We start from the raw sequence: 24,960 nt of genomic DNA, 5'->3' as shown, positions 1-24,960 counted from the left end.
AAATAAGTCATGCAGAGATGTAGAATGTGTCAGCTATATCTGCAGACATGAATTTAAGCATATAATAGACAGCATAATCTAAAACTTAAAGAATCAATTAGGTTAAATATAATTTATTAGATTTTGCAAGCCGGCAATGCAAACAATTTTTTTTCCAATTTTATTGACAGGAAAACATGTCTGGAAAAGGTTATCACCTGCTAACATACAATTCTTCGTTAACTAGGCAATCCTTAGAATTTATACAGGACTTATCACCATCCACATGTATAAGTGTCTTAAATAGATGCCTGACCTGATAAACAGAAGAGGCAATCCATAAACATAATTTTAATTTTCTCTCATACAACTGTGTATTGGTTTTCTATGCAATACAATTTTCTATTTATATAAAACTAGTATCACAATATATTATGATACTCATTAAGCCTATGCCAGAAGCAGAAGGTAGGGTGGTACACTATAAATGCTATATACTCAGAGCTCAAAATCAATTCCTGGAAGGTAGAGGACAGGGATGAACAAAATTTTATGACCCATATCAAAGGTACCCACTTGGAGGGAGAGCGGAAGGGAAATTAGTATAGAGAGAGGAAGTGTGGTAGGGAGAGGAGCGGAAGGAGAAGGAAAGAGGGAGGTTCAAAATGGTGGAGTAGCAAGAAGTTATGCAGCTGAGCTCCAATCCATAATCCTCCAAACAGATCTAGAAATATGTACCAAACTGAAACCTAATGGGGAAATTAAGAAAATGTCAAAGTGAGTCCTTTGCCTGGACCAGATCAAAGTAAGAAAAAAGACAGAGAGGTCTGCTGCTCCTGGGGACTGGGTCACTGGAGCACCAAGGAGAAGCTGTGCACCAGGGCAAGAAATGGTCCCAGACCCACACTGGGGCACTGCAGTAGGAAGAGGTGCCAATTGGTGCAGCTTTGCCACCTGCTGCCTAGTTCTGGGTCCCAGATCCAGAGCAGATTGAGGAGATCATAGGTGTCATTCTCAGAGAGGGAAGCCCTGAGTGGTATATCAACAAAGCAGTAAGTTCAGAAATCAGCAGCAGCAGCAATTTGACTCAGATCCCAGAGGCAGAACAGGATCTCAGTTTCAGCATCCAGTCCATGTTGCAGAAGAATCACCAAGGTGGGAATCTCAGACCACAGAGAAGCCCATAGAACTTCCTGGCTGACTGAGAGGGCCTGACTCCAACAGCATCTACTTGTTGCTGACCAAACCAAGGTTAAGAACTCACAGAGCTCAGATCGTTGACGTAGCAATCAAACTTTTCCTTGGACTAGAGCATTCAGGGAGCACTAAATACTTGCAGATCGCCTGTCCTCTAAAGTCCAAGAATAACACAACACTCAATACCCCAAGAAAACAGCAACAGGACTAGTTCAGACCTTCCCTCCAAAAGGGTGCCTAACATGAAGTCCTAAATCAGGAAGTAGGCTGGAAGAAGGAGCAAAGAAAAAAATGACCCCAACATATGAGGCAGGGAAGCTCAAAACACAAATGCCAAAGAAGAGAATGATTCAAAAATATCTATAAGCAGAGAAAATCACAGCTTAGGCACAGATTCAACTAGAATTCCTAGAAGGGATAAAGCATTCGTTTACAAATACATTTATAAATGAAATGAGAGTGCTTAAGGAAAAACTGGAAAAGAAATGAGAGCTACAGAAGAAAGAATTGGAAAGGAAATTAACAACTTGGCACAAGAGGTTATAGCAATAAGGCAAGATTCATGACCTCGAAGATGACCATGAACATGCCTGAATGGTTTGGAATCGCAAAGTATAAGAAATTATCTAGATAAAAGGCAGAAGTAGTATAACATTTATTTAGACCCGAGAGAATCCAATCCCAGGACCAATAATTCCAATTCCATACAGTAGCAATTATATTCTAAAACCACTAAGCCCACCTCAGTGTAGCAACAAGGAAATTATAACAAAGTATTATAGCAAGGAGCCAAGCCATACTGTAAATCCCCCACCCCCTCAGGGCCTTCCTGTAAATCACTCACAAATCCTAACTCTCCACTCAGCACTCTCTCCTACACTTCTCCCGACTCCCAGTTCCTTGATCTCCAAAACTCTCACTTGTTCTGCATTCTCCTATCTGCAGTCTCTCTCAAGGTTGGCTCTCCCTCAGTGTCTGCTTCTGAATTCTGCTGCTCTCAATTCTGCTGCTCCAAGTTCTGGGCTCTCTTTTTATACAGTCCTAGCCAACATCTGATTGGCTAGAATTCAGGTCTCTGATTGGCTGAATTCATGATTGACTAGAACTCAGTCCACATACCACTGGCTCAGGTCTTAGCAACTCCCCTTAGGGCCCCGAGGGCTTCATGCCCACATGGGCTTAGTACCTAGAAAGTAGGGGCTTTAGGTCTACTTACAAACAAAGACACAATCGGGCTTTCCCACCTAAGCCTACCTGAGGCCTACTGAATGGGTAGGGAAGATCTTCAATCACATTAGTACTATAGAGTTACAAATCCTTGTCCCAGCAATATACTTCCTGAAAAATTAGAATGGACTAAGTACAAGACGATGACTCAATGAGACAATAATAAATATGGAAACAAAGTAAAAAGGCTAAAAAAAAATAGAAGGAAAATATAAGGTATCTCAAAACAACTGATCTAGAAAACAGATCAAGGAGGAAAAAAATGTAAGAATTATTAAACTATCTGAATGTCACAAACAACAACAAAAAGCAGATGAAGCACCTTTTACATGATGCTTTTCCAGATTCCCTAAGTGCTTGTGTACCCTCTCCTAAACATGTACTTAGTTACTTTGTATTTATTTCTGTTTATTTTATTAGTATTTCTTGGGAGACAGCTAGGTGGCACAGTGGATAGAATGCTAGGCCTGGAGTCAAGAGGATCTGAGTTCAAATCCACACTCAAACACTTCTAGCTGCATGACCTGGCCAAACCCTGTTTACTTCAGTTTCCTCAACTGTAAAACGAGCTGGAGAAAGAAATGGTAAAGCACTCCTGTATCTTCACCAACAAAATCCCAAATCAGGTCACCAAGAGTTGGATACAACTAATCGACTCAACAACATTTATTCTACATATACTTCCACAGGTACTTGTCTTCCCCAACAGAATGTAAGCTCCTTCAGAGTAGGGATTGTGTCATTCTATATACATGCGTCCTGGCTCTTAGCACAATGCTTGGAACACAGCAGGTACTTAATAAATGCCAATTGATTGATTTTTTTAAGCTAACCAAATTATTTTTTCTAAAAGAAAATAAGTTATCACCAGATAACTTAGTATATATACTAGAATAAAGAAAGGATTAAATTACTTTGCTCTTAGATTCTCTTTTGATATCTTAATTTCCCACCCCCCTGTAAAATGACAGCAGGGTGCAGGGGGTGGTGGATCTGTGGCTTCATCTCTGTGGAGAACTTCTGGTTTGGAAGCATTTACACTGATGCAGACCTGTACTCATTGACAATTGATTGTTTTAAAGAGCACCTGTTCAGTAAAGCTAGAGAGAAAGGTTTGGGCCAGATTGTAAGGGGCTTTAAAAGCTAAAGAGATAATTTTATTCTTCTTCCTAGAGGCAACAGGTGGGAAGCCAATAGAGTTGAATGGGGAATGACATGGTCTGATGTGTGCTTAAGGAAAAACTATTCAGCAAGCAGTGCTGAGGACAGACTGGAATGGTGAAAAATTTGTGCCAAGGAGACTAATCAGGGGAAGCAGTTGCAATAATCTAGCCACAGGATAAAAGTCCCTAATAAAAAATATGGATGACATACTAATATACACATATTAAATCTATAATACTGCAGGGGAATATCATGTTAGGTGGGTTCCTAAATAAAGGAAAATTATGCGACCTTAACAGTGAAATTCTTCCTGGGAAGAAACACTAAAAGACATACTGACTACATTAATTGGGCTAGGTGGATACAGTAGGTAAGAGAGCTGGTCACGAAGACCTGAGTTCAAATTCCAGGCACTTAACTAGTTTTGTCACCTGAAGCAAGTCACTTAACCTCTCTAAGGGTTGCTGTGATAACCAAATGAGATAACACACACACACGTATATACTGTTTTGTAAACCTTAAGGCACCACATAAATGCTAGACATTATTACTATTAAATAACTCATTTCAATGAAATTACTAAAGATTTAGCAAAATCTTTAGATAAAGCAAACTTTCAAACTCATCTCTAAAACTATAATTTATAGCATTAAGCACTATATTCACATTTTTACATATATCAAAAACAAATGCACTTTGTACATGAAAATCTACAGGACAAATTGAAATTTGTGCTGCCTAGCTATTGTCCTTCTGCCATTTAAAATCTTCTAGAAGAAATAACTTTCCTGAAAATTTAGGTTAAGCTCCTAAGAGTTAAAGGGTGAGCCTTGAAGTTGAAAGTGAAGAACAATGAAGTAGAATGTAGAACATTAACTAAAATCAAAAGGTGATGCAGAAGAGATATTATGACCTGCTAAAAGGAAAAATAAAGTTCTACTTTGGCATTTAAGAAAATAAGATAGTACGTAAAACAGCTGAAGTTTCAGTCTAGGAAAATGTCATTTAAGTTTCGAGGAAATACGTTCTTTGAATTTTAATTTTAACCTTTTAAAAAAATGAAAACTGCGAAAGGTTAAAATACTATATCAAATGATATCATAAAAGAGATAAAATCAGGGACGTGAAAGGCCATCCTTCGTTATCAAAAATTACTGTATTGGTAATGTATCAGTCAAGCATGTTTGAGAATCCTTGTTTTCTAAAGAGTTTTGTTTTTAGGCATCTTTACTCCAGCTCCATTCTGTGAAGTATGTTATATAAGAAAAGCTCAAAAACATTTAAGGTAAACAATTCTTTCAGTACCTCTTTACAAAGTCCACATTATCATTTACAAATGGGCTCAAACAAATATCACATTGGTAACTACTAAAATAAAGTTACATTCATAAATAAAAAGGAACATGAACAAAAATTTCACTACAAGGCACTATTAAATAGCAAAAATCAAACAGTGGCTGTGATAGGTATCCGTGCTACCCTCACTTAGGAAAGCAGCAAAGTATCATATATTCATAATATATTTCACCAAATAAGTATAACTAAGGTTCTTTGAAATATTTTTCATCCCTTATTTTCTTTGTATGAAAATTAAAAAAAAAATACTAAAAGCACTAAAGACATCAAAACATAAATATACTTTTGTACACTTGTTTTATTTGTATATAAATATTTGTATATTTAATATACAGTATATTTGCTTTTGCCATATGTAAGAAGTATGAAGATAGTGCTTGACACTATAAATTATAAGTTTTAGAGATGAGTTTAAAAGTTCACTTTAAATTATTTAAAGATTTTGCTAAATCTTCAGTAATTTCGCTATAATGGGTATAATAATAATATTGTCCAGCATTTATGTGAGGCTTTAAGGTTTACAAAGCACTGAACATGTTATCTCATTTGATCACCACAACAACTCTATGACAGTAGGTGTTCTTATTATCTCCATTTTACAGATGAAGAATTCATTAGAAGTAGGCAAATTTATCATCAACCCAGGCCTGAGTACTCCCTGACAACACAGAATAACACAACACTCAATACCCCAAAGAAAGCAAAAACAGGAACAGCCCAGACCTTGCCTGTAGAAATGCCCAGAGCATGGCCCTAATAGAAAGCCTGCAATCAAGAAGAAAGACCAAACAAAGAAAGAATCCCGCCCTAAAAAGCTAATACGGTGCACCGAGGATAACTTAAGACGCGTATACTAAAAAATATATATACCTAAAATCAAAGCCTCATAGCACAAACTAGACTAATGTTAGATACAAAAACTTGCCTAAACAACAAATTTCCTGAAAATCAGCAAGGATAAAATAGAAGCCAATGACTCCATTAAGCAATAAGAAACATTAAAACAAAGTCAAAAGGCTGAAAAACTACAAGAAAACATAAAGTATCTTACAGGAAAAACAACTGACTTGGAAAAAAAGATCAAGGAAAAAAAACTGAAGAATTGTTAAACTAACTGAAAGCCATGACCAAAATAAGAATCTAGTCATCATAATGCCAAGAAATTTTAAAAGAAAATTTTCCAAGCCTCTTAAAACTAGAGGATAAAATGGAAACAGAACGAATCCACTGGTAACTGCCTGAAAGAAATTCCCATACGAATACCCACAGCAACACTAAAGCCAAAATCCCAAAATTCCAGGCCAAAGAAAAAGTACTGTGAGGAATCAAGGAAAACAAAAAACGGAATTAAAGTACCAAGGCATCACAGGGAGAATCACACACAATTTAGCAGTCACCACTCTATAAGAGTGGAGAACTTGGAATATGATATTTCAGAAAGTATATATGGCTTACAACCAATAGTTTATCAAGTGAAACTCAGATTAATTGTTCAAAACGGACCATTAGTGAAACAGAGAACCTGCAAGTATCGCTGATGAAAAAAGTAGCTGTGTAGAAACTTTGAAGTTCAAACACAGGGTTAAGAGAAAAATAAAATGGTAAAAATGAATGAAGATGGGGTGGGGAAGGGAAGGGAAGGGAAGGGAACTGGAGCTGAGATTCAGGAGTGGAAGACAGGAAGAGGCCAGAGCTGAGCTGACAGTAGTGGAGGCGGGGGAGCATCTGCAGTGGCTGTGGAACCAGCCGAGAGGCAGGCTGCGGAGGGCTAGGCTGAGCCTGAGGGCCCAAGTGGCTCTGGAATTATGCTGAGCCCCACCCATGGAGACCTTCTAGTGCTAGAGACTAGTGATGAACCTGGAGCAGGGGCTGTAGTGGGCAGCTCCCAGGATGCTGGCTGGGCTGGAGAACCATTCCCTGGGGGCTTCTGGGCTTTGCTGGTGGCTGGAGCTAGCGCTGGGCCTGGGCTGCAACGCAGCTGCCCTGTTTCTGCACTGGGCCAGGACTGGCCCCAGGGCCTCAGCCAGCACACACCGGACATGCCCATCTGCAGGCTTTGCGTCCCACTCAGCGTGGCCGTACTCCTGTTGCCCATGATACCACCTCACACTCCAGCCTCAAGCTTGCCCCCTGCAAGCCTGCTCTGCCACTTCCATGAAGCTGGGGTCACCTTCAGGGGTGTGGCCACGGTGCCAGCTTACTCGCCATGAGCCTGAAATGCTATGACATGTCCATGCAGGCCACTCCCTGTCTTCTCACACCTGCCCACACCCTGATGCTCTTGGCCGCCACTGCTTGGCTGCTTTTCCTGGGAGCCTTCTTCTTGCCCTTTTGTGGAGGCTGGGCTGGGGCCAGGGTCATAGGATGAGGCCTCAGGTGCTGACAACTGCACAAGGGTGTCCTGTGTAGGTACAGGCAGAGACTGGACGTGGCAGATCGAGGGGCGCCTGCTGGCAGGGGTCACCTCCTGGTGCAGATGCCCTCCTTTGTGGCAGCTCTAGTGGGACTGGTGGTGACCTATGCGCCCATCCTCCTCCAAGAGCTGAGCAAGGGCCACAGTGACAGTTGGAGAAGAAGTAGGCAACGAGGGCCTGGCTGTGGATCTGGGGCCAGAGCTGGAGAAGCGGCAGGGTGGGGGAGGGGGGGGGGGAAGGGCTGAGTCCAATGCTGGGGACCGATTCTGCTCCGGCCCCACCTACTGCAGCCCGCACCCCTGCCACCAGCCCAGCAAACTTTGGTGTCTGTGATTCTAGCGCTACAGTGACAGGAAGGCTCGGAAGCAGCGGGTTTTGCGCAGGTCGCTACTCACGGTCAGCTCCTTTTTGTGAGATGCTAGGCTCCCTTGTCTGTGGGCAATCTGCTTCTTCTGTGCATGGGCCCCAGTGAGCAGCTGGCCCGCCAATGGCTCTGCTGCCTGGCGGCAGCCTATGATATTACAGTGCTACACCTGCTGCTCTTTGCCTTCCCTCATAGCTTGCTCAACCATCACTGGGAAGCCAAGTCCCGAGGCATGCTGTGTACACCTTGCAACCCAAACCACCTGCTCCAGCTGCTGAAATTGTGCAGAATTCCTGGCTGGGAACGAGCAAAGGCCAGGGCAAGGCAGAGGAAACCAGGGACTGTGGTTTGGGCTTGGATGGAAAGCCTCCAACGGAGGACTGTGAACATTGTCCCTGCCCTGCAGGCATCCATGGAGTGAGGGCAACTGATTTCCCCAGTATCTTACGTTCAAAGGTGCCCATGGACTAACAGCCTCATCCAGGCACACGTTCCCTGCAAGTGCCCAGGAATCATCTGGCTTTTCTGACCTAAAGGTGTCCACAGACTGAGAGCCTCAGCCCAATGTCCCTCCCCTGGAGGTGGATACCCAGTAGCTGAAGGTCTCATTCACTGACCCTGTCCTGCAGATGAGCACAGACTGGAGACTTTCTTTGCTCTCCTACCCTGAATGGCCTGGGGGGCCCAGGACTTGTCACCAGCACCCACCACTGCTGGGCCCCTGGAACCTGCAGGAGACCCAGGAGAGCCTCCTCTAAGCTCAAATTTCTGCCAGTACAGTCCCATCACCCATCACCAAAGAAAGCACAGTCTCCGTTCTGTTTCACAAAGTCCCTAGCCACCACAGAGTGCTCTGTTCCTGGGGACGGTGGGGTGCTCCTATTAGCTGCACCATTAAAGCAATAATGGGGCTGGCGAGAAGAAAACCCCACAGGAGACTCACTGCCCTGACGGGGCTCATCATGGCAATAATTCCAGATGGAGGTCCTTAATTACCCCATTCCTGCCCCCAAAGAGTCACCAGCCTTAGAGTCACCACTTCCCCATTCACAGGTTTAGCTAGAGTGTGGGATCCTGTCTGGTCTTCCCGTTTGTCCTTGGCTTGCTTGTCCTAGAGGGGACCAGGCAGGTATCTGTCTTCTCTCTACTGGAACCCACCCCACCCAGGAGGAAAAGGCGTAGTGTTGCTTCTTATGTGGGGAAGGGAGGGCGAACAGAGGACATGAGGGCAGGCCAGAGTTTCTTCCGGCTTTGACTGAACTGCCAGGGTGAAGGACTGGCTCTCAGTACTAATCATCCAGAGTGCTATGTTACTGGCCCTTGGCAGTTGCTTCCCCTACCTAGGCGAGAAAAGTAAATGCCCTGGGGGGAAGCTCTATTTCTACATGAAGTTTTTACTTTTGATACTGTCCACCTGGTGTGACTTTGTTCAATTGCCCTGGTGTCTAAGGTGGCCCCAGGGCTTTCTGCAAAACACTTGCAAAGGATATGCTCCTTCCCTTAGCTAAATAAACTTGATCACCATCCCTTCCTCTTAAAAAAAAAAAAAACTGAATGAATCCTAAGGGACTAATCAAAGATAAACGACTTACATTCGAATAAGAGATGATACGTGCCCCCTCTGAACCCTATCATCATCAAGGTGTGATATAAATTGAGTTAGGACTTTCTTACTGTTTTAATATGATTAATTAAGTGTCTTTGAGTCTTACTAGGTGCTAAGCCCCAGGCCCAAACCCCAACTAGGTGCTAAACCTATGTAAGTGTAAATTGGTAACCAAGGTGGGGCCCCAGGTGGGGCTAACTAAGGGAGGGCCTAGTTTACACATGAGTTTGACTGATAGGTTTGGAACATCAGAGGCTCTTAGACCATGTGGGTTTAAGTCGCCTCTTTGTGACGATTTTAGGTCACATGGGTGAGTCACATGTGTGACTCACCCTTGACCCTAAAAAAGATATAAAACTAGGGGTTGGCTTTCTCTTCCTTGGAGCTCTTACCCACAGCAGTGGTGATGCACGTGACTCTGGGCCAGCCCTCATTATGAGCTCCCAGGCTGAACCTAGATGTTGGTAACTATGAATTGTATTGGGTCTGTCTGTTGATGTCTGTAATTTGTTTGTATTTGCTCTGAAGTTCAGTGTGCTGGTCTTTTCCCCTGAACTGACTGATATTTGTACGCTGAATTAAAGTAAGCTTGCCAACCCCTTAACGTTGCTTTCCTTACTAAAGCAGATCAAAAGAACCTGGGCTTTTGCAGTGTGCTGATAGCATTCTTGTTGTTGGGCTTGTGTTGGTCTTTTACCCCCACAACAGCTGCTAGCCAGATTGTTGAAACACAAGGTCATAAAAGAAGTCTAATTAGACTGAAAACCTAAGAATGATTGCGTTTGGTCTATTATATCTTGATGATCATAAAAGAAGAGTAGAAAGGAAGGAGAAGAGGCAGGAAGAAAAAGGAAAGCTAGGGAAAACTGCCTCATATAAGAGGGTACACAAGGAGACATCTATACAAACAAGCAGAAGGGGATGGAGGAAGCAGCTGACACTTAAATCTCACTCTCATTTGAACTGGTCAAAGGAAAGAAGAACACACACAATCAGTTAAGTACAGAAATATATTTCACTCAACAGGGAAATAGAAGGGAAAGGGAAGAAGAAAAAGGGAAGATAAGGAGGGATTAGTTTTAAGAAAAACAAACTCTAAGACCACACAAAATATTTGTAGCTTTTTTTGAGGTGGCTTTCAAGAATAGAAAGGAATATGAAGGAGAGTGCTCATCAACTGGGGAATGGATGAATAGGTTATGGATAGAAGTGTGATAGAATACTATTGTGCTGTAAGAAATGACAAAGTGGATGGTTTCAAAGAAACCTGGAGAAACTTGATTGAACTGAGGCAAAGTGAAGTAAACAGAACCAAAAGAACAATTTATACAAAGATGACAAAACCATAAAAAAAATTTTTTTGAACGATTTAGAAACTATGATCAGCATAATGAAGAACCATGACTCCACAGGACTAATGAGGAAGCATGCTTTTCACCATCTGATAGGCTAAATACTCAGATAACACAATGAAATATAATTTATGTATGTATGTACATTTCCTTTAGAAACTGTCAAAGCATAAATTTGTTTTGCTTAACTTTATGTGTTTGTAACAGACAGTTTTTTTTATTTCATTCTCAATTGGGGGAAGGAGAACAGATTTTTGCTGATTGGAAAAAAAAAGTGATTTTTTTTTAAAAAGGTACCATACCTGTCGCTCCAGCTCTTGTCCTGTTATACCAGCTTCTACATGAGCAGTCAGATTGTTTTCATCAACCCAGAGGATTCGATTCTGTTTTAAAAAAAAAGAAAAAAAAAAGATGGATTGGATTTCCATAACTATGCAGTTACTTACCTAATTCTGTGGGAATATAATTCCTCAAGTAGAATAAGGCAGAAAAGTGAGCAGATATTATGTTATATTTTCTTCAGTTTCTTTCTGGTTTTGAAAGGCTCCCGTACTTATTTATGCCTATTAAGCCTTCTTGAAAGACAATCTTATGTTATCAAATTTTAATTTCCAGACAAATAATGGAAATTTATCTTTTCATTACAAAAAGCATGAGGACAAACCACTTCTTTTTTGAAATTTATCTTATTTTTGTTGATAAATTTTCTTTTTGTATCACATTCATTTCTGAATATATTTCCCTCCTCAAACCTAATGAACCACCTCTCATAACAAAAATTTAAAAAGCAAAATAGCTGTGTGTGTGTGTGTGTGTGTGTGTGTGTGTGTGTGCGCGCGTGTGTGTGCCATGCGGAGCTGGGTTGGAGTCGGGTGCTTGAAGCAAAAACTTGGAACATCCACTGTACAAAATGTGAAAGTGAGTCAAGAAGAGATGAACAAAAAGGTTTAGGACACGTTTAGATTACACAAACTCCTGGATTCATTTAACATGGTTTTTTGCCTGAGATGTGGTGAAGGAAGAAAAAAGCTGATGTGGAGCTTAGCCTTCGGTAGTGGCCTCCTTTAGAGGGTTTCAGTGGATTGACTGTTACCATTTGATTCTATGATAAGATCAGAGACCTCAGAAGGCATGTCTGAACTATAGACTTGTCTCAAGTTTACTTTAATCTTGTAGATGATAGAATTACACCTAACAACATTTAAGTTTAGCAACAGTGTAGCTGTGGCGATTCTCAAGGACTCTACCTGCAAGACAGAAGCTTTGGCAGCTTCTACCAAGCTGGCAAGGTTTTGAGTACGGTTTGAATAAAGTTCATCTGAGGATTAATTTAACTAAGTGTTGGGAGTACCCCAAGATCAGAAGATTTGCTGCCACACATTTTAGCCATGACAGCTCACTAGACAGTAGACCAAGTTCTGGGAGGTGTTGATGGAGGGAGTATACTACTAGAAACATGGATGCATAAATTAAGAAGTGGTCTAAAGTTTGGCCTCAGAGAAAAGTTGAGAAAATATACATCTCTCCCTTCATTGCAGAGGGGGAATACTGTGGGACATTGCAGACCTTCAGATTGAGTAACAGTTTTACAGAGGGGGCAGCTAGGTGGCGCAGTGAGTAGAGCACCGCTCTGGAGTCAGGAGGACCTGAGTTCAAATCCGGCCTCAGACACTTGACACATGTACTAGCTGTGTGACCTTGGGCAAGTCATTTAACCCCAATTGCTCTGCCCCCCCCCCCAAAAAGTTTTACAGAACAAATCCTTTTACTAAAGGGATTTGTTCTGTGAAGTTTAGATTCGGTCAAGGGCTGCACCTGGGGACCTAGAGGGCTACACACGGCCTTGAGGCCACAGGTTTCCCACCTGAGTCTTAAAACTGTTTGGTCTTCAGGTTTCCCATTTGCAAAACGAAGCTGACATCATGACCTTTAAAGTCCCTTACTGCTCTAAATCTATGAAGTAAGAGTATTCTTTTCAATCCTACAAGCCAAAGAACAGGAGAATATCTTGGAAATGGTTTTAGACTACGCTCAGCTCAAATAAAGTTTTTGTAGCTTATAATTATAGCCACACATATTGCCTTATAAAATCAATGAAGTCAAAGGATATTTCAATACTACTGCTTCTTTAAATTTCATTACCTAAACGTGCCATTAACCTCATTTTGAAGTTTGGGAGGAATCATAAGGCAACCGAGTAATACTTATTAAGTACTCCTCGAGTAGCATGATACTACTCGAGTTGAATTTAAAATGGCAAGAGCTCTAGTTAATTAGATATCAAATGCTAAAACTACATGTTTATCAAGGTAATACGAGTTTAAATCAGGGATAAGTAAACTAGGAACCAAGAGCAGCCAAATCTGCCCACTTCCCTATATCTGTAGAGCCTACAAGCTAAGAATGGTTTTTACATTTTTAAATAAAGTTTTATCATATTTAAAAATATAAAAACCATTCTTAGCTCAGTCATACAAAAATGGGCAGGCCAGATTTGCTAACCCTGTTCTAAATAATAAATAATTTTAATAGGAAAGAAGGGAGTTCTAATTTAGATATCATTCTCCATACTTAGACCCCATAATAATGGTCATAGCAGAGTTTAGGTTGAAATTTTTATATACTGATATCAATCCAAACCAAGCAATCAAATGTAGTTAAGCAAGACATCAAGAGATAGCTATGATATGAGAAAAGAATACTTGGAAACAGATTTGAATGCTGGATATGGAACCCCTGCTTTATTTCCTATTTAAGGGAGACTCTTGGTCAGATTAGAAGGAAGGCAATGCAGATCTTCCTTATTTTCAAAAATAAAAAATAAAATACCATCTGGCAGTACTTACCGAAGTTATGACTTCTATAAAAAAAATTAAATATAAAAACACTCACATTTGACTCAATCTTTACATGCAGTCCAAACTCATAACTTATTTTTTAGTAATAAGAAGTGAGTCTTTCATTTTGTTTAACTGGTACCTGTTAAGCAACATATAGACTCTTCTGGTCATGCGCACGCACGTACGTACGCACACACAGAGTTTATATAACATCTGTACTAGTTATTTTAACTGCTAACAAAGAGAAGACAGAAGAAACATTATAAACTCTGATTTGTGGAAACACTTAAGTTTCAGGTCTTAAACTCCAAAGGTTATGAGACCTTGAAAAAGAAAAAAAAAACCTCTAGGTCTAGTGCTTTTCTTCATCCCTCTGCATAGCACCCCCCTAGAGTCTTTAACCAATATCTTCCTCGACAAAAAGGACCAAATCCCTTCTGGAACAGTGGAAAAGAACACTAGGTATAGAATTAAAGAACCTGAGCTCTAGTCCCAGGTGTGCCACTTACTAGTTTATTAGGCAAGGGAATGACATGAATACTACATGAATATAACTCTGGCAGCTCTTTAGAGGGTAGACTGGAGAGGTCAGGGACTTGAGACAGGGAACCAAATTAGGAAGATATTTCAATACTCCCAGGAGAGGTGAAGAGGGTCTTGACTATTTCAAAGCTTGCATGGATGGAGAGAAGAGATAATGGATTTCAGAGCTGGAAGGGACTTCAGAGGCCATCAAGATCAACTCTCTCATTTTAAAAAGATGAGGAAAACAAGTCACAGCAAGGTTAAGTTGACTTGTCTAGGGTAACAAAGCTATTATCTGAGGTGGGATCTGAACTAAGGACTTCTTGACTCCACATCAAATACTATCTCCAGTATACCAGGCCACCTCTCAGGGAATGGAAATGAGAGATGTTATAGAGATAGAATCAACAAATATTTGGCAACTAACTGTATATAAAGGTGTGAGAGTATGAGGAGTCAAGGAGAGCTCTAAGTTGAAAACCTGGGCAGCTGGAAGGATGGTGGTGCCCTCCACAGAAAAAAGAAAATTTTCAAGACTGGTGGTTTCCAAAGAATAATGAGTTCCTTTTTGGACATGCTGAGGGTGAATTTTAACTTGATAGCGGCCCCTTTTATCAGCTTATACATATATAAAGTGTCAGTAAAAAAAAAAAATAAAGATATGCTATATTACTGTAAGTACCCTGTTTTTGTGAGCTCCCAACTATAACATCTTAGCCAAAAGTGTAAGAGGATGATGAGGTGTTTAATTAAGGTGATTTCTTCAGGAAACCTGAATACTATAAGCTTTCTGAATACTCTGGCACTTCCTTTCATAATATTTAAGTATACTATGTAGATTTGTGATTTTAAACAAAACATTGCAAATACCATACCTTATAAATACAAACCTCTACTTATACATCCCACTGTTTCCTACTCTTTTTAATCCTGTGACATATTTGGGTCAAAGTTTGGTTTAAAATTATAGATGATGGTCATATAAAAAGGTAGGAATGGGTCTTTAAAAAATATATTTACTTGTCTAAGATAAGAGGGGAAAAGGCAAAGGACAATAAAAACAGTATGGGAAAATAAGAGGAAAGAACAGAAGATAGTGAAAAGATGAGAAAGAGAAAAGAAAGAGAAAGAAGAATTCAAGTAAATAAACATTTCTTATAGGAAAAAAGAACACAAGTTATAAACAAAATATGTGATAATACATATGGTTTTTTAATTACTCTATTTTTAAAGAAAAGACAATAAAGAGGAGCTGAGGGCATTTTAAACAACTGTAAGCTGCCTATAAAGGTTATATCCTATAATATTTTTCTGAAACTCTCATACCATTTGTGAAGTGTCCAATGAAACAATTGTTCTTTTCTCATCTACAGGACATGCCAGTCCAGATGAAACACTTGTTCCTCCTGTCAAAACAAGAAATATAAATTAAGATATTTAAATATTTGACTATAACTCTGATATCTATATGTAATAGAGCAATTCCTTGAAATATAACACACAAGTGTGCCTGCTAGGAAATAGGCCACTACTTGTACTTAGTAAACTGTTTACAGTTATAAAGAACTAGGTGTTCTATGTCAAGGAGAATACCAAGAAGCTGAATAAAAAAGGAATATGCTTTCATCTATCTCCTTCTCCACAGGTAATGGCACAAATCCAAACCGGGGTCCCCAGTGGTTTAAAGAACCTTTAATATGGTTAAAAGACTTGTTACATATTGATCATTATGGGGAGACAAGTTTTTAGAACTATAGACCACATTTTTTTCCTTCTCCATCCTACTTCATGGGATCTGTTGTTCTAATAAAGGCAAGAATTGTTTTTACATTTCTCTAACAAAAGGACTTGATGAAATTCACATATACATACATAGTATTTTAAATGTACATAGGTGGTTTATCACAAGTTAAACATCTAAATAACTATTACTTTTCTATGTAATTGTCTAAAAGAATAAGCATGTCACAGTATAATAAAACTTTTCAAAGCTAATCAAATAAAACATTGGCTGCTCAGACGGAATTATTCTAACTTCTAGGCTACTTTTTTTTTTTCAGGCTATGTCTTTAAAGTCAGAACCAAATGAGTCACTGCGACCCCAGAGATGAAAATAACCCACATTCTTTGAATTCCGTCATCTTGAACTAGTCAAAAAATATGATCAATTTAATTTGTAACAAATGCCATGAAAACCATGCTTTCTACAACTAATTTAGGCCTTCTTTCTCTCATAATCATTTGGAGTCCCTGAAAAGTTTCACAATAAGAAGTGGCAAATTGTGTATCTTTTTCAATCAGCTAAACATACAAAACACCTTAGAAAAAATACTACAGTCACCTGTCCATAGACATTTATAAAGCGCCTGCTCTGCGCTAGGTACTGTGCTAAGCACTGGGGATACAAAGAAAGGTAAGACAGTCCCTGCCCTTGAGGAGCTCACAGTCTCATGGGGGAGACAACAAGCAAACAACTATGTACAAATAAGCTATTTAAAGGATAAATAGGAAATAATCAACACAGGGAAGGTGCTAGAATCAAAAGGAACTGGGAAAGGCTTCTAATAGAAGGTGAAATTTTAACCAGAACTTGAAGGAAACCAGGAGATGAGAAAGGAGAGCATTCTAGGCATGGAAGACAGATGGCAAAAATGCCCAGTCAGGAGTGTCTTGTTCAAATAATAGCAAAGAAGTCAGTGTCACTGGATCAAAGAATATCAGGGAGAGGAGTTGAAGAACACTAAGGTATAAGAATACTGTAAAGGTGGAGAGAGAGAAGGACTTTAAATGACAGAGAATTTTAAGTTTGATCCTTTAGAAAAAATTACTTTGGCAGTTGACTGAAGCATAGACTGGAGTAGGGAAAGATTTGTGGCAATAGACATATGAGGAGATGACAACCTGTACCTGAGTGGTGATAGTATCAAAGGAGTGAAGGAGAGATGTTATGAAGGTGAGATTGGACATTGGGGGGAGGGGTGTGTGTGAGAGATATTGAGGAAGTGAGGATGATACCTAGGTTTTGAGTCTGGGGGACTGGGAGGATGGTGGTGCCCTCAATACTAATAGGTGAAGTTTTGAAGGGGAGAAGGTTTGGAGGGAAAGGTAAGGAGTTCAGTTTTGGACATGTTGATTTTAAGATGTCTACAGAAAATCCCATTCAGTTGGTGATATCAGAAAAGAGTCCGAGAGAGAGGTTAAAGCTGGACAAGTAGCTCTGATAACCGAATCTATGGGAGCTAATGAGATCACCAAGCAAAATAATATAGAGGGAGAAGAGGACCTAGGATAGAACTTTGGAGCATTCAGGTTATTAGGCATGACCTAGATGAAGATCCAACAAAGAACACTGAAAAGATCAGACAGGTAGAAGAGGAACAAGGAGAGAACAGAGTCCCAAAAACCTAGAGAGAAGAGGGTACAGAAGGTATCAAGAAAAGGGTGATCACCAGTGTCAAAGGCAGTAGAGAGGTCAGGAAAAATAAGGACTGAGGAAAAAAGAATTGGATTTGGTGATTAAGAGATCACTAGTAACTTTAGAGAGGGCAGTTTCAGTTGAATGATAAAGTCAGAAGCCAAGCTGTAGAGTTAAGAAGAGAGTAAAAGGCAAGTAAGCAGAGCAACCTATTGAAGACACCTTTCTCAAGGAGTTTAGCCACAAAAAGATATGAGATGATAGCTGGTGGGAATGAAAGGATCCAATAAAGCTTTCTTGAGGGTGGGGGAGACATGAGCATGTTGGAAAGCAGTAGAGAAGCAACCAACAGACAAGGAGAAATTGAAGATAAATGAGAGTGGGGATAAAAAAGGGGGTAACCTGTAGGAAGAGAGGAGATGGAATGGGATCCCTTGTGTGTGTAGAGGAGTTGATCTTGGCAAAGAAAAGCACCACCTCAACATGGGAAATGGGTGAAGGAGGGAAGAAAGTATATGATGATCTAGGGACCTCTTGGTGAATGGCCTCAGTTTTTTCAGTAAAATACGATGCAAAGTTCTCAACTACAAGGGAAGGGGAAGAGAAAACCATGGGAAGTTTGAGGAGGAATGAAAAAGTTTTTAAGACCTGCTGTGATGAGTGGGGTACTACTCAGTACTAGAAGTACTGAGGACCCAGATGAGATTATATAACATAAATTTGTAGCTGACTCAGTCCAGACAGTTGCATTTTCCCTACCTTAATTTAGCAGTATGTGTGGAGAACAAAGGTTCCCACAGGGATGGTGGAAGTGACCAAAGGCTTCTGAAGCCTGGCAGAACACAGTGATAGAAGAGGGCAAGATGTACCTTTAGCTTTTTTTGACTCACAGTATATGCATACCTTACCAATTTTACTAACCCTCACAAAAGGCAAATCTTTGGCCAACACCACCAAACAATGAATGTTTATGCTTACACAAGAATATATGGAGAACATAATAAAGAATGGTAGACATGGTTCCAATGGATAGTGAATTTTTCTTGAAGTTTACAAGAAAATTCACTCTTCTGCCTTAAAGAACAGAGTTTATATATTCCTTCAATACATCAGTCATTGTATCTGTTAGTCTTCCAGTCTATACTATATCAATGGTGCTCTGCTTTTTCCTGTAACTTTATATAACAATTTTGCATACTGTCACCTGAAAATATTCTTTCCATGAATGCCAGCAAATTAATGCCAACTTTCGAAGTAGAAATTTTTACGGCTGTATTACAGCTTTATTTAGGTATTGTAACAGCTATTACTGCACTGCATTATTTTTAACTAAAAGTATATAAAGTCACCGTTAAAATATTAAAAAATATAAGATGTCAAATGTGCCTAATATCACCAACAAAAAGTACTACACTGTATAATTTATTAGTTAACCTTCTAAATCTAACTTTTTGAACAACTTTCAATGACACAACCACCACCTGAATTTTCAGGGTGGAGGAACAAAATGATTGAGATTAACATTTTAAATTTAAAATAAAGAAAGGAAAAAATCAATTTTATGTCAAAGTGCAAAAGGCTTAATACCTACCACCAAATGGGATGATACAAAGATTATATTTGCAGGCCAAATCCACAATCTTAACTACATCATCATGACATTCTATTAAAGAATAAAGAGAAAACTAATGAGTCACCTAATTTCAATAACATCTGAGTTGTCCAATAATTAATTATTCCCAACAAAAATTTATTTGGTGCCCATTATCCAAAAGGCACTATGGCACATGCAATATCTTACACTCTAATAAAATTCTACATTTAAAATTTTTGGAATTTTTAAAAAAATTCTAATACACTTTAAATAGTTAAGAATATAATGGCGAAAGTGGATATAGGAAAGGTTCTGTCTTTAATTACAGACAGAAGACTTTAATTTGACCTCATAGTCAACAACAAACCAATGAAAGTTCTTAATGAAAGTGGTAATTTAAGAATATTACATATGCAGGACATACTGGAAAACAAACCATTAGAGAAAAGGCGATCACTTAGGAGGGTGCTATTGTCCAAGTGATTAGGTCCTGACCTAGGATTATGGCAATGATAATGGAAAGGATGAGTTAGATGCAAGAGACAATAGTTTCTACATTTAGTGACTGAATTTTTCATCTCCCAAAGTACCCAAAACATTGCTAAATAGTTAGTAAGCACTCAACAAATACTTGCTGATTAACCTTATAGTTGAGATTTATGTAAAACAGTATTATCTGTATTTCAACATTTTTCATATTTGGGGGATATCTTCCAGTCAAATTATCTTAAGGCTTTAATAATAAAAATTCTGATATATGAATATAAGCAGTGGAGGGATTCAAATAAATTAACAACCTATTCTCCACAGAACTGAGCCGAGGCGCTGCTGCCGCTGACGTGGTGGGCACAGGGCCCACCCCCGCTAACAACCAGTTCGCTGAACTCAACCTAAAATTAGGTACTGGTTCTTCTGAACCGGTGCAAACTGGCTGAATCCCACCACTGAATACAAGGTACTACATGAAATAATGCTGCAAAATAACTAAGGAACTCTTAAAACTTTCTGTTCCTTTGATATAATGGGCAGCTTTCTCATTTCTAACAAGCTACCTCCATCGCAAAAAACCCCACCATTTCATAAGGAAAAAATTCATTTCTATAGCACTCAATGATTTACAAAGGAGCTTTCTCAAAATTACCCTAAGAAAAAAGTAACACAGGTGCTGCTGTGAACCTCACTTTATGAGAAAACAATATAGTCAAGTAGGTTGGGAACTGATAACTAAAACCCAGGTCCTCCCTCCAGGTCCAGTGCTCTTTCCATAGTACTAGGTTGACTATGTTTATGAAATGTTGTCGTGTTTATATATAATTATATTAATACAAACTCTCCAGGAGATAGACTATATTACCCTAATTTTATATGACCTATGCTATGAAAGAATGGCATGTTTCTCAATTGCAAATTTACTTAAGTTCTAATAGTATCAAACCAAAATCCAAAATTATAATCATCACAATGCTACATGTACATGAGCACTCAGGCACTACATACACATACACACTAAAACTTACTTGGCCATAATACTATATCAGGAATTCGTTGAAACATTCCTTCCCTGAGCAAAAATATCTCATGAAGACAATGACCTGGTTTAAAATAAAAGAAACAAAAAAAAAAACCCTTAAGTTAAAAGAACGTTTAAGTGAGAATTTGAAAATAAGATTTAACGCTCAGGGAGCTTACCATGAGCTCTGAATACCCTATCGTCTGCTTCTTGTGAATACGAAATGTTAGTTTCTTTAAGGTCATCAAGAAAATCTTCTTTTACAACAGAAGGAGGTACATCACTAGCATTCAAAGATGCCTAGAAAACAAAATAAGTTACTTCTACTTACAGTACTCTTTAAAGCTGAAGTATGATACTTTAATAATAACAACAACAGCTAACATTTACATAGTGCTCTGGGGCAGTTAGGTGGTAAAATGGGGATAGAACACAGGGCCTCAAGTCTGGAAGACTGATCTTCCTACCTTCAAATCTAGCCTCAGATGCTTACTAAGGTGTGTAACCCTGGGCAAGTCATTTAACCCTGTTTGCCTTGGTTCCCTCATCTGTAAATGAATTATAAAAGGAAATGGCAAATCCCTCCAGTATCTATGCCAAGAAAACTCCAAATGGGGTGACAAAGAAGACAGGACTGAAAAACAACTAAACAACATACAGTGCTTTAAGGAATAGAATTCACTTTGCAAATATCTCATTTTATCTTCACAATAACCATGGAAAGTAAGTTCTACTATTATCCCTCATACAGATGATGAAATTGAAGCAGATAGAGGTTAAGTGACTTGCCCAGGATTTTACAGCTAGTATCTGATGGTAGATTTTGAACTCCGGTTTTCCTGACTCCAAGCCCAGGGCTCTATGTACTGTGCCACCTAGCTGCTTTGATCTTACAAAGTCCAGAAAAATCTAACAGAAAAATCTCAAACAGGTAAATACATCAAAAGCTTTTAAAAGCTGAAGTACAGCTGCTTTATAGCTCCCAATTATTCACTGGACTAGTCAATGTATAAATCACTTCCTTGCACTGCCTCCATTCTTTATTCTTTCTTATTAGGGAAGGTGGGTTAATATTAATTCTATTCAGTTACTAAGTGACGTTTGGTGAGAGGTGAAGAGGATTTCTGGATTTTCTTCATTCTCGCCTATACTATTAAGTAAAGTCAACAAGCATTTATTAAGCACCTACTATATGCCAAGCACTGTGGTAAGGACTGGGTACAAAGAAAGGAAAAAGAAGGTCTCTATCCTCAAGGAGGTCACAGTCTACGGGGGAGACAACATGCAAACAAGTAATTACAAACAGAGAAAGTACTAAAATTAAGGAGGGCTAGGAAACCTTCTTGCAGAGGGTGGGGATATAGCTGAGATATCAAAGAAGTCAAGGAATCTAGGAGGATGAGGAGGAAGAGTATTCCAGGCATAAGGGATGGGCAGTGAAAATGGCCACAGTTGGGAGGTGAAATGTCACAAGTGAGGAATAAGGAGGCCAAGGGTCATATGGCAGAGTGTGTGTCTGTATATGTCGGGGAGAGGGGGGGAAGTGTTATAAGCAGGGTGTAGAGTGCAGATGGAAAAGTAGAAGGGGGGGGCAAGTAATGAAGAGGCTTAGAAGCCAAATAGAAGATTTTATAAAGAATATTGAATGGAGATGATGATATGGTCAGATCTGTTATATTGGAAAACCAATTTAACAATTGAGTAGAAGATGGCCTGTAGTGGAAAGAGCCTTGGGAGATGACCAGCAGACTACTGCAATAGTCCAGGTATGAGGTAATAAGGGCCTGCACCAGGATGACAGCAGTCTCAAAGAGAAGATGACATATTATAAAGGTAAAATCAACAGGCCTTCACAACACAATGAACATTGTAGGGGAGGGAGAGGAAAAAGGGAAGAAACAGTGAAGAGTCAAAGACCACACTGAGATTGTGAGCCTCAGGAACTAGGAGGATGGCAGTGTCCTCAACAATAACAGGGAAGTTAGGAAGACGGGAAAGTTTAGGGGAAAGATAAAGAAGTTCAGTCTCGGACTTGTTGAATTAAGATGTCTACAAGACATCCAATTCAAGATGTCTAAAAGCCAATTGGAGATATGAGACTGGAAGGTTTAGAAACAGGTTAGAGCCTGACAGGTAGATGTGATAATCATCAGCACAGACATAATGTCATGCTACACCATGAGATCTGATGAGATTGCCAGTGAAAACAATAGAGGAGAAAAGGGCCAAGACAGTGCCTTCAGTGACTCCAATCAGTAGGTACGACCTAGATCCAGCAAAGAAGACTGAAAAGAGCAGTCAAGAGGAGAACCTGTCATGTATCATGAAAATCATAAGAAAAGACAATGTCAAGGAAACATTCTCTAGAGAGGATAGCAAAGGGATATCAAGATGACTCACAGTGTCCAAGTCTGCAGACATCAAGTATGAGGATTAAGAAAATGCCATGAGGGGGGTGGAGCCAAGATGGCAGCTGGAAAACAGGGATTCACTTAAGCTCTCCCCCAAATCCTCCAAACACCTGTAAAAAATGTCTCTGAACAAATTCTAGAGCTGCAGAACCCACGAAATAACAGAGGAAAGCAGTTCTCCAGCCCAGGACTGCCTGGATGATCACCGGGAAAGGTCTACTGCATCATGTTGGGAGCAGAGCACAGCCCAGTGTGGGCCACACCAGGACAGACCAGGCACTGAGGAAATCGGGTGGAGCAGATCTTAGGGCCATGAATCACTGAGCTCTAGCAGTTATCAGACTTCTCAACCCACAAACCCCAAAGATAAATTTAGCAGGTCAGTGGGAAAATGACTGGATCCAGGTGAGAGAAGTACGTGGTCCGGCCCCAGCCCCAGGGGCAGCAGAGGTGGCACAGAGGTGGCAGCAGCAGCAGGAAGCTCCTACAGCTGCTTCCAGAGCTCTAGCTGCGATTGTCTCCTGCCCCAGGCCTACCTAGTGGGAGTAATCAAGTGGTAAATCAGAGCGGGAGTACAGGGAGCACTTTGCTGGCTCAGAGGCTGGGTTCTCTTGCTTTGCCCTGCTTGGATCTGGGCCATGGTCCTGGTTGGAGGTTCTTGGGGGTGGAGGAGCACTGGTGTGGCAGAGCTTGCTGTGTAGAAGTAGCCCCGAAAACAGCAGTGCAACACCCCCTGAAGTTTGGGACAAAGCACTCATCATTCTGAAGGCAGTGATACCCTGACAAAAACCTCAAGGGTCCAGTAGTTGGCTGGGAACATGAGCAAGCAGTGAAAAAGGACTCATACTATTGAATCTTTTTTTGGTGACAAGATCAAGACATACAGCCAGAAGAAGTCAACAAAGTCAAAGAGCCCACATCAAAAGCCTCCAAGTAAAATATGAACTGGTCTCAGGCCATGGAAGAGATCAAAAAGGATTTGGAAAAGCAAGTTAGAAAAGTAGAGGAAAAATTGGGAAGAGAAATGAGAGTGATGTGAGAAAACCATGAAAAAGCAGTTCTATTGGAAGGAAAGAGGGGGCAGGTAAAAGGGAACGAGTGAATCTCGCTCTCATCAGATCTGACTGAAGGAGGGAATAACATACACACTCAATTGGGTATCTTACCCTACAGGAGAGTAAGGGGGAAGTAGATAAAAGCGGGGGATGGGGGGGGCACGGAAAGGGGAAGGGTAATCAAAAGCTAACACTTTTGAAAAGGGACAGGGTCGAGGGGAAAAAATGAGTAAAGGGGGACAGGATAGGAAGGAGGGAAATATACTTAAGTCTTTCACAACATGACTATTATGGAAGTGTTTTGCATAATGATACATGTGTGGCCTATGTTGAATTGCTTGCCTTCTCAAGGAGGGTGGGTGGGGAGGGAAGAAGGGAGAAAATTTGGACTCAAAGTTCTAAAAACAAATGCTCAAAAAAAGAGTTGTTTTTACATGCAACTGGGAAATAAGATATACAAGCAATGAGGTATAGAAATCTATCTTGCAGGGGCAGCTAGGTGGCACAGTGAGTAGAGCACTGGCCCTGGAGTCAGGAGTACCTGAGTTCAAATCCAGCCTCAGATACTTGATACACTTACTAGCTATGTGACCTTGGGCAAGTCACTTAACCCCAACTGCCCTGCCCAAAAAACAAACCAAGAAAAAAAGATCAATCTTGCCCTATAAGAAAGTAAGAGGAAAGGGGATTGGGGCAGGGGGGTGACAGATGGGAGGCAGACGGGGGAAAGGGGCAATCAGAATATATGCCATCTTGGGGTGCAGGGAGGATAGAAATAGGGAGAAAATTTGTAACTCAAAATCTTATGGAAATCAATGTTGAAAACTTAAAAAAAAATTAAAGAAAAAAAAGAAAATGCCACGAGATTTGACAATTAAGAGGTCATTATAACTATGGAGAACAATTTCAGTTGAGTGACGGATGAGGTCAGAAGCCAGAATGAAAAGATTG

General features: G+C 40.1%; 1 protein-coding gene across 1 annotated transcript in view; it reads right to left on the bottom strand.

Annotated features, from left to right (window-relative positions):
- The window catches only part of AGPS (alkylglycerone phosphate synthase), a 153,781-nt gene that overhangs the window by 83,066 nt on the left and 45,755 nt on the right, over nt 1-24,960 (bottom strand). The window contains exons 4-8 of the mRNA XM_036743434.1: nt 20,723-20,843; nt 20,551-20,625; nt 19,031-19,102; nt 15,351-15,430; nt 10,962-11,042 (exon numbers count right to left, since the gene is read on the bottom strand). Of these exons, the coding sequence (XP_036599329.1) occupies nt 10,962-11,042; nt 15,351-15,430; nt 19,031-19,102; nt 20,551-20,625; nt 20,723-20,843 (429 nt within the window). The remainder of the gene's footprint in view (nt 1-10,961; nt 11,043-15,350; nt 15,431-19,030; nt 19,103-20,550; nt 20,626-20,722; nt 20,844-24,960) is intronic.

The sequence above is a fragment of the Trichosurus vulpecula genome, chromosome 2, assembly GCF_011100635.1.
Source record: "Trichosurus vulpecula isolate mTriVul1 chromosome 2, mTriVul1.pri, whole genome shotgun sequence".
Taxonomy (NCBI): Eukaryota; Metazoa; Chordata; class Mammalia; order Diprotodontia; family Phalangeridae; genus Trichosurus; species Trichosurus vulpecula.
The sequence above is the reverse complement of the archived record's forward strand: the minus strand, read 5'-3'. Positions and strand labels throughout refer to the sequence as shown.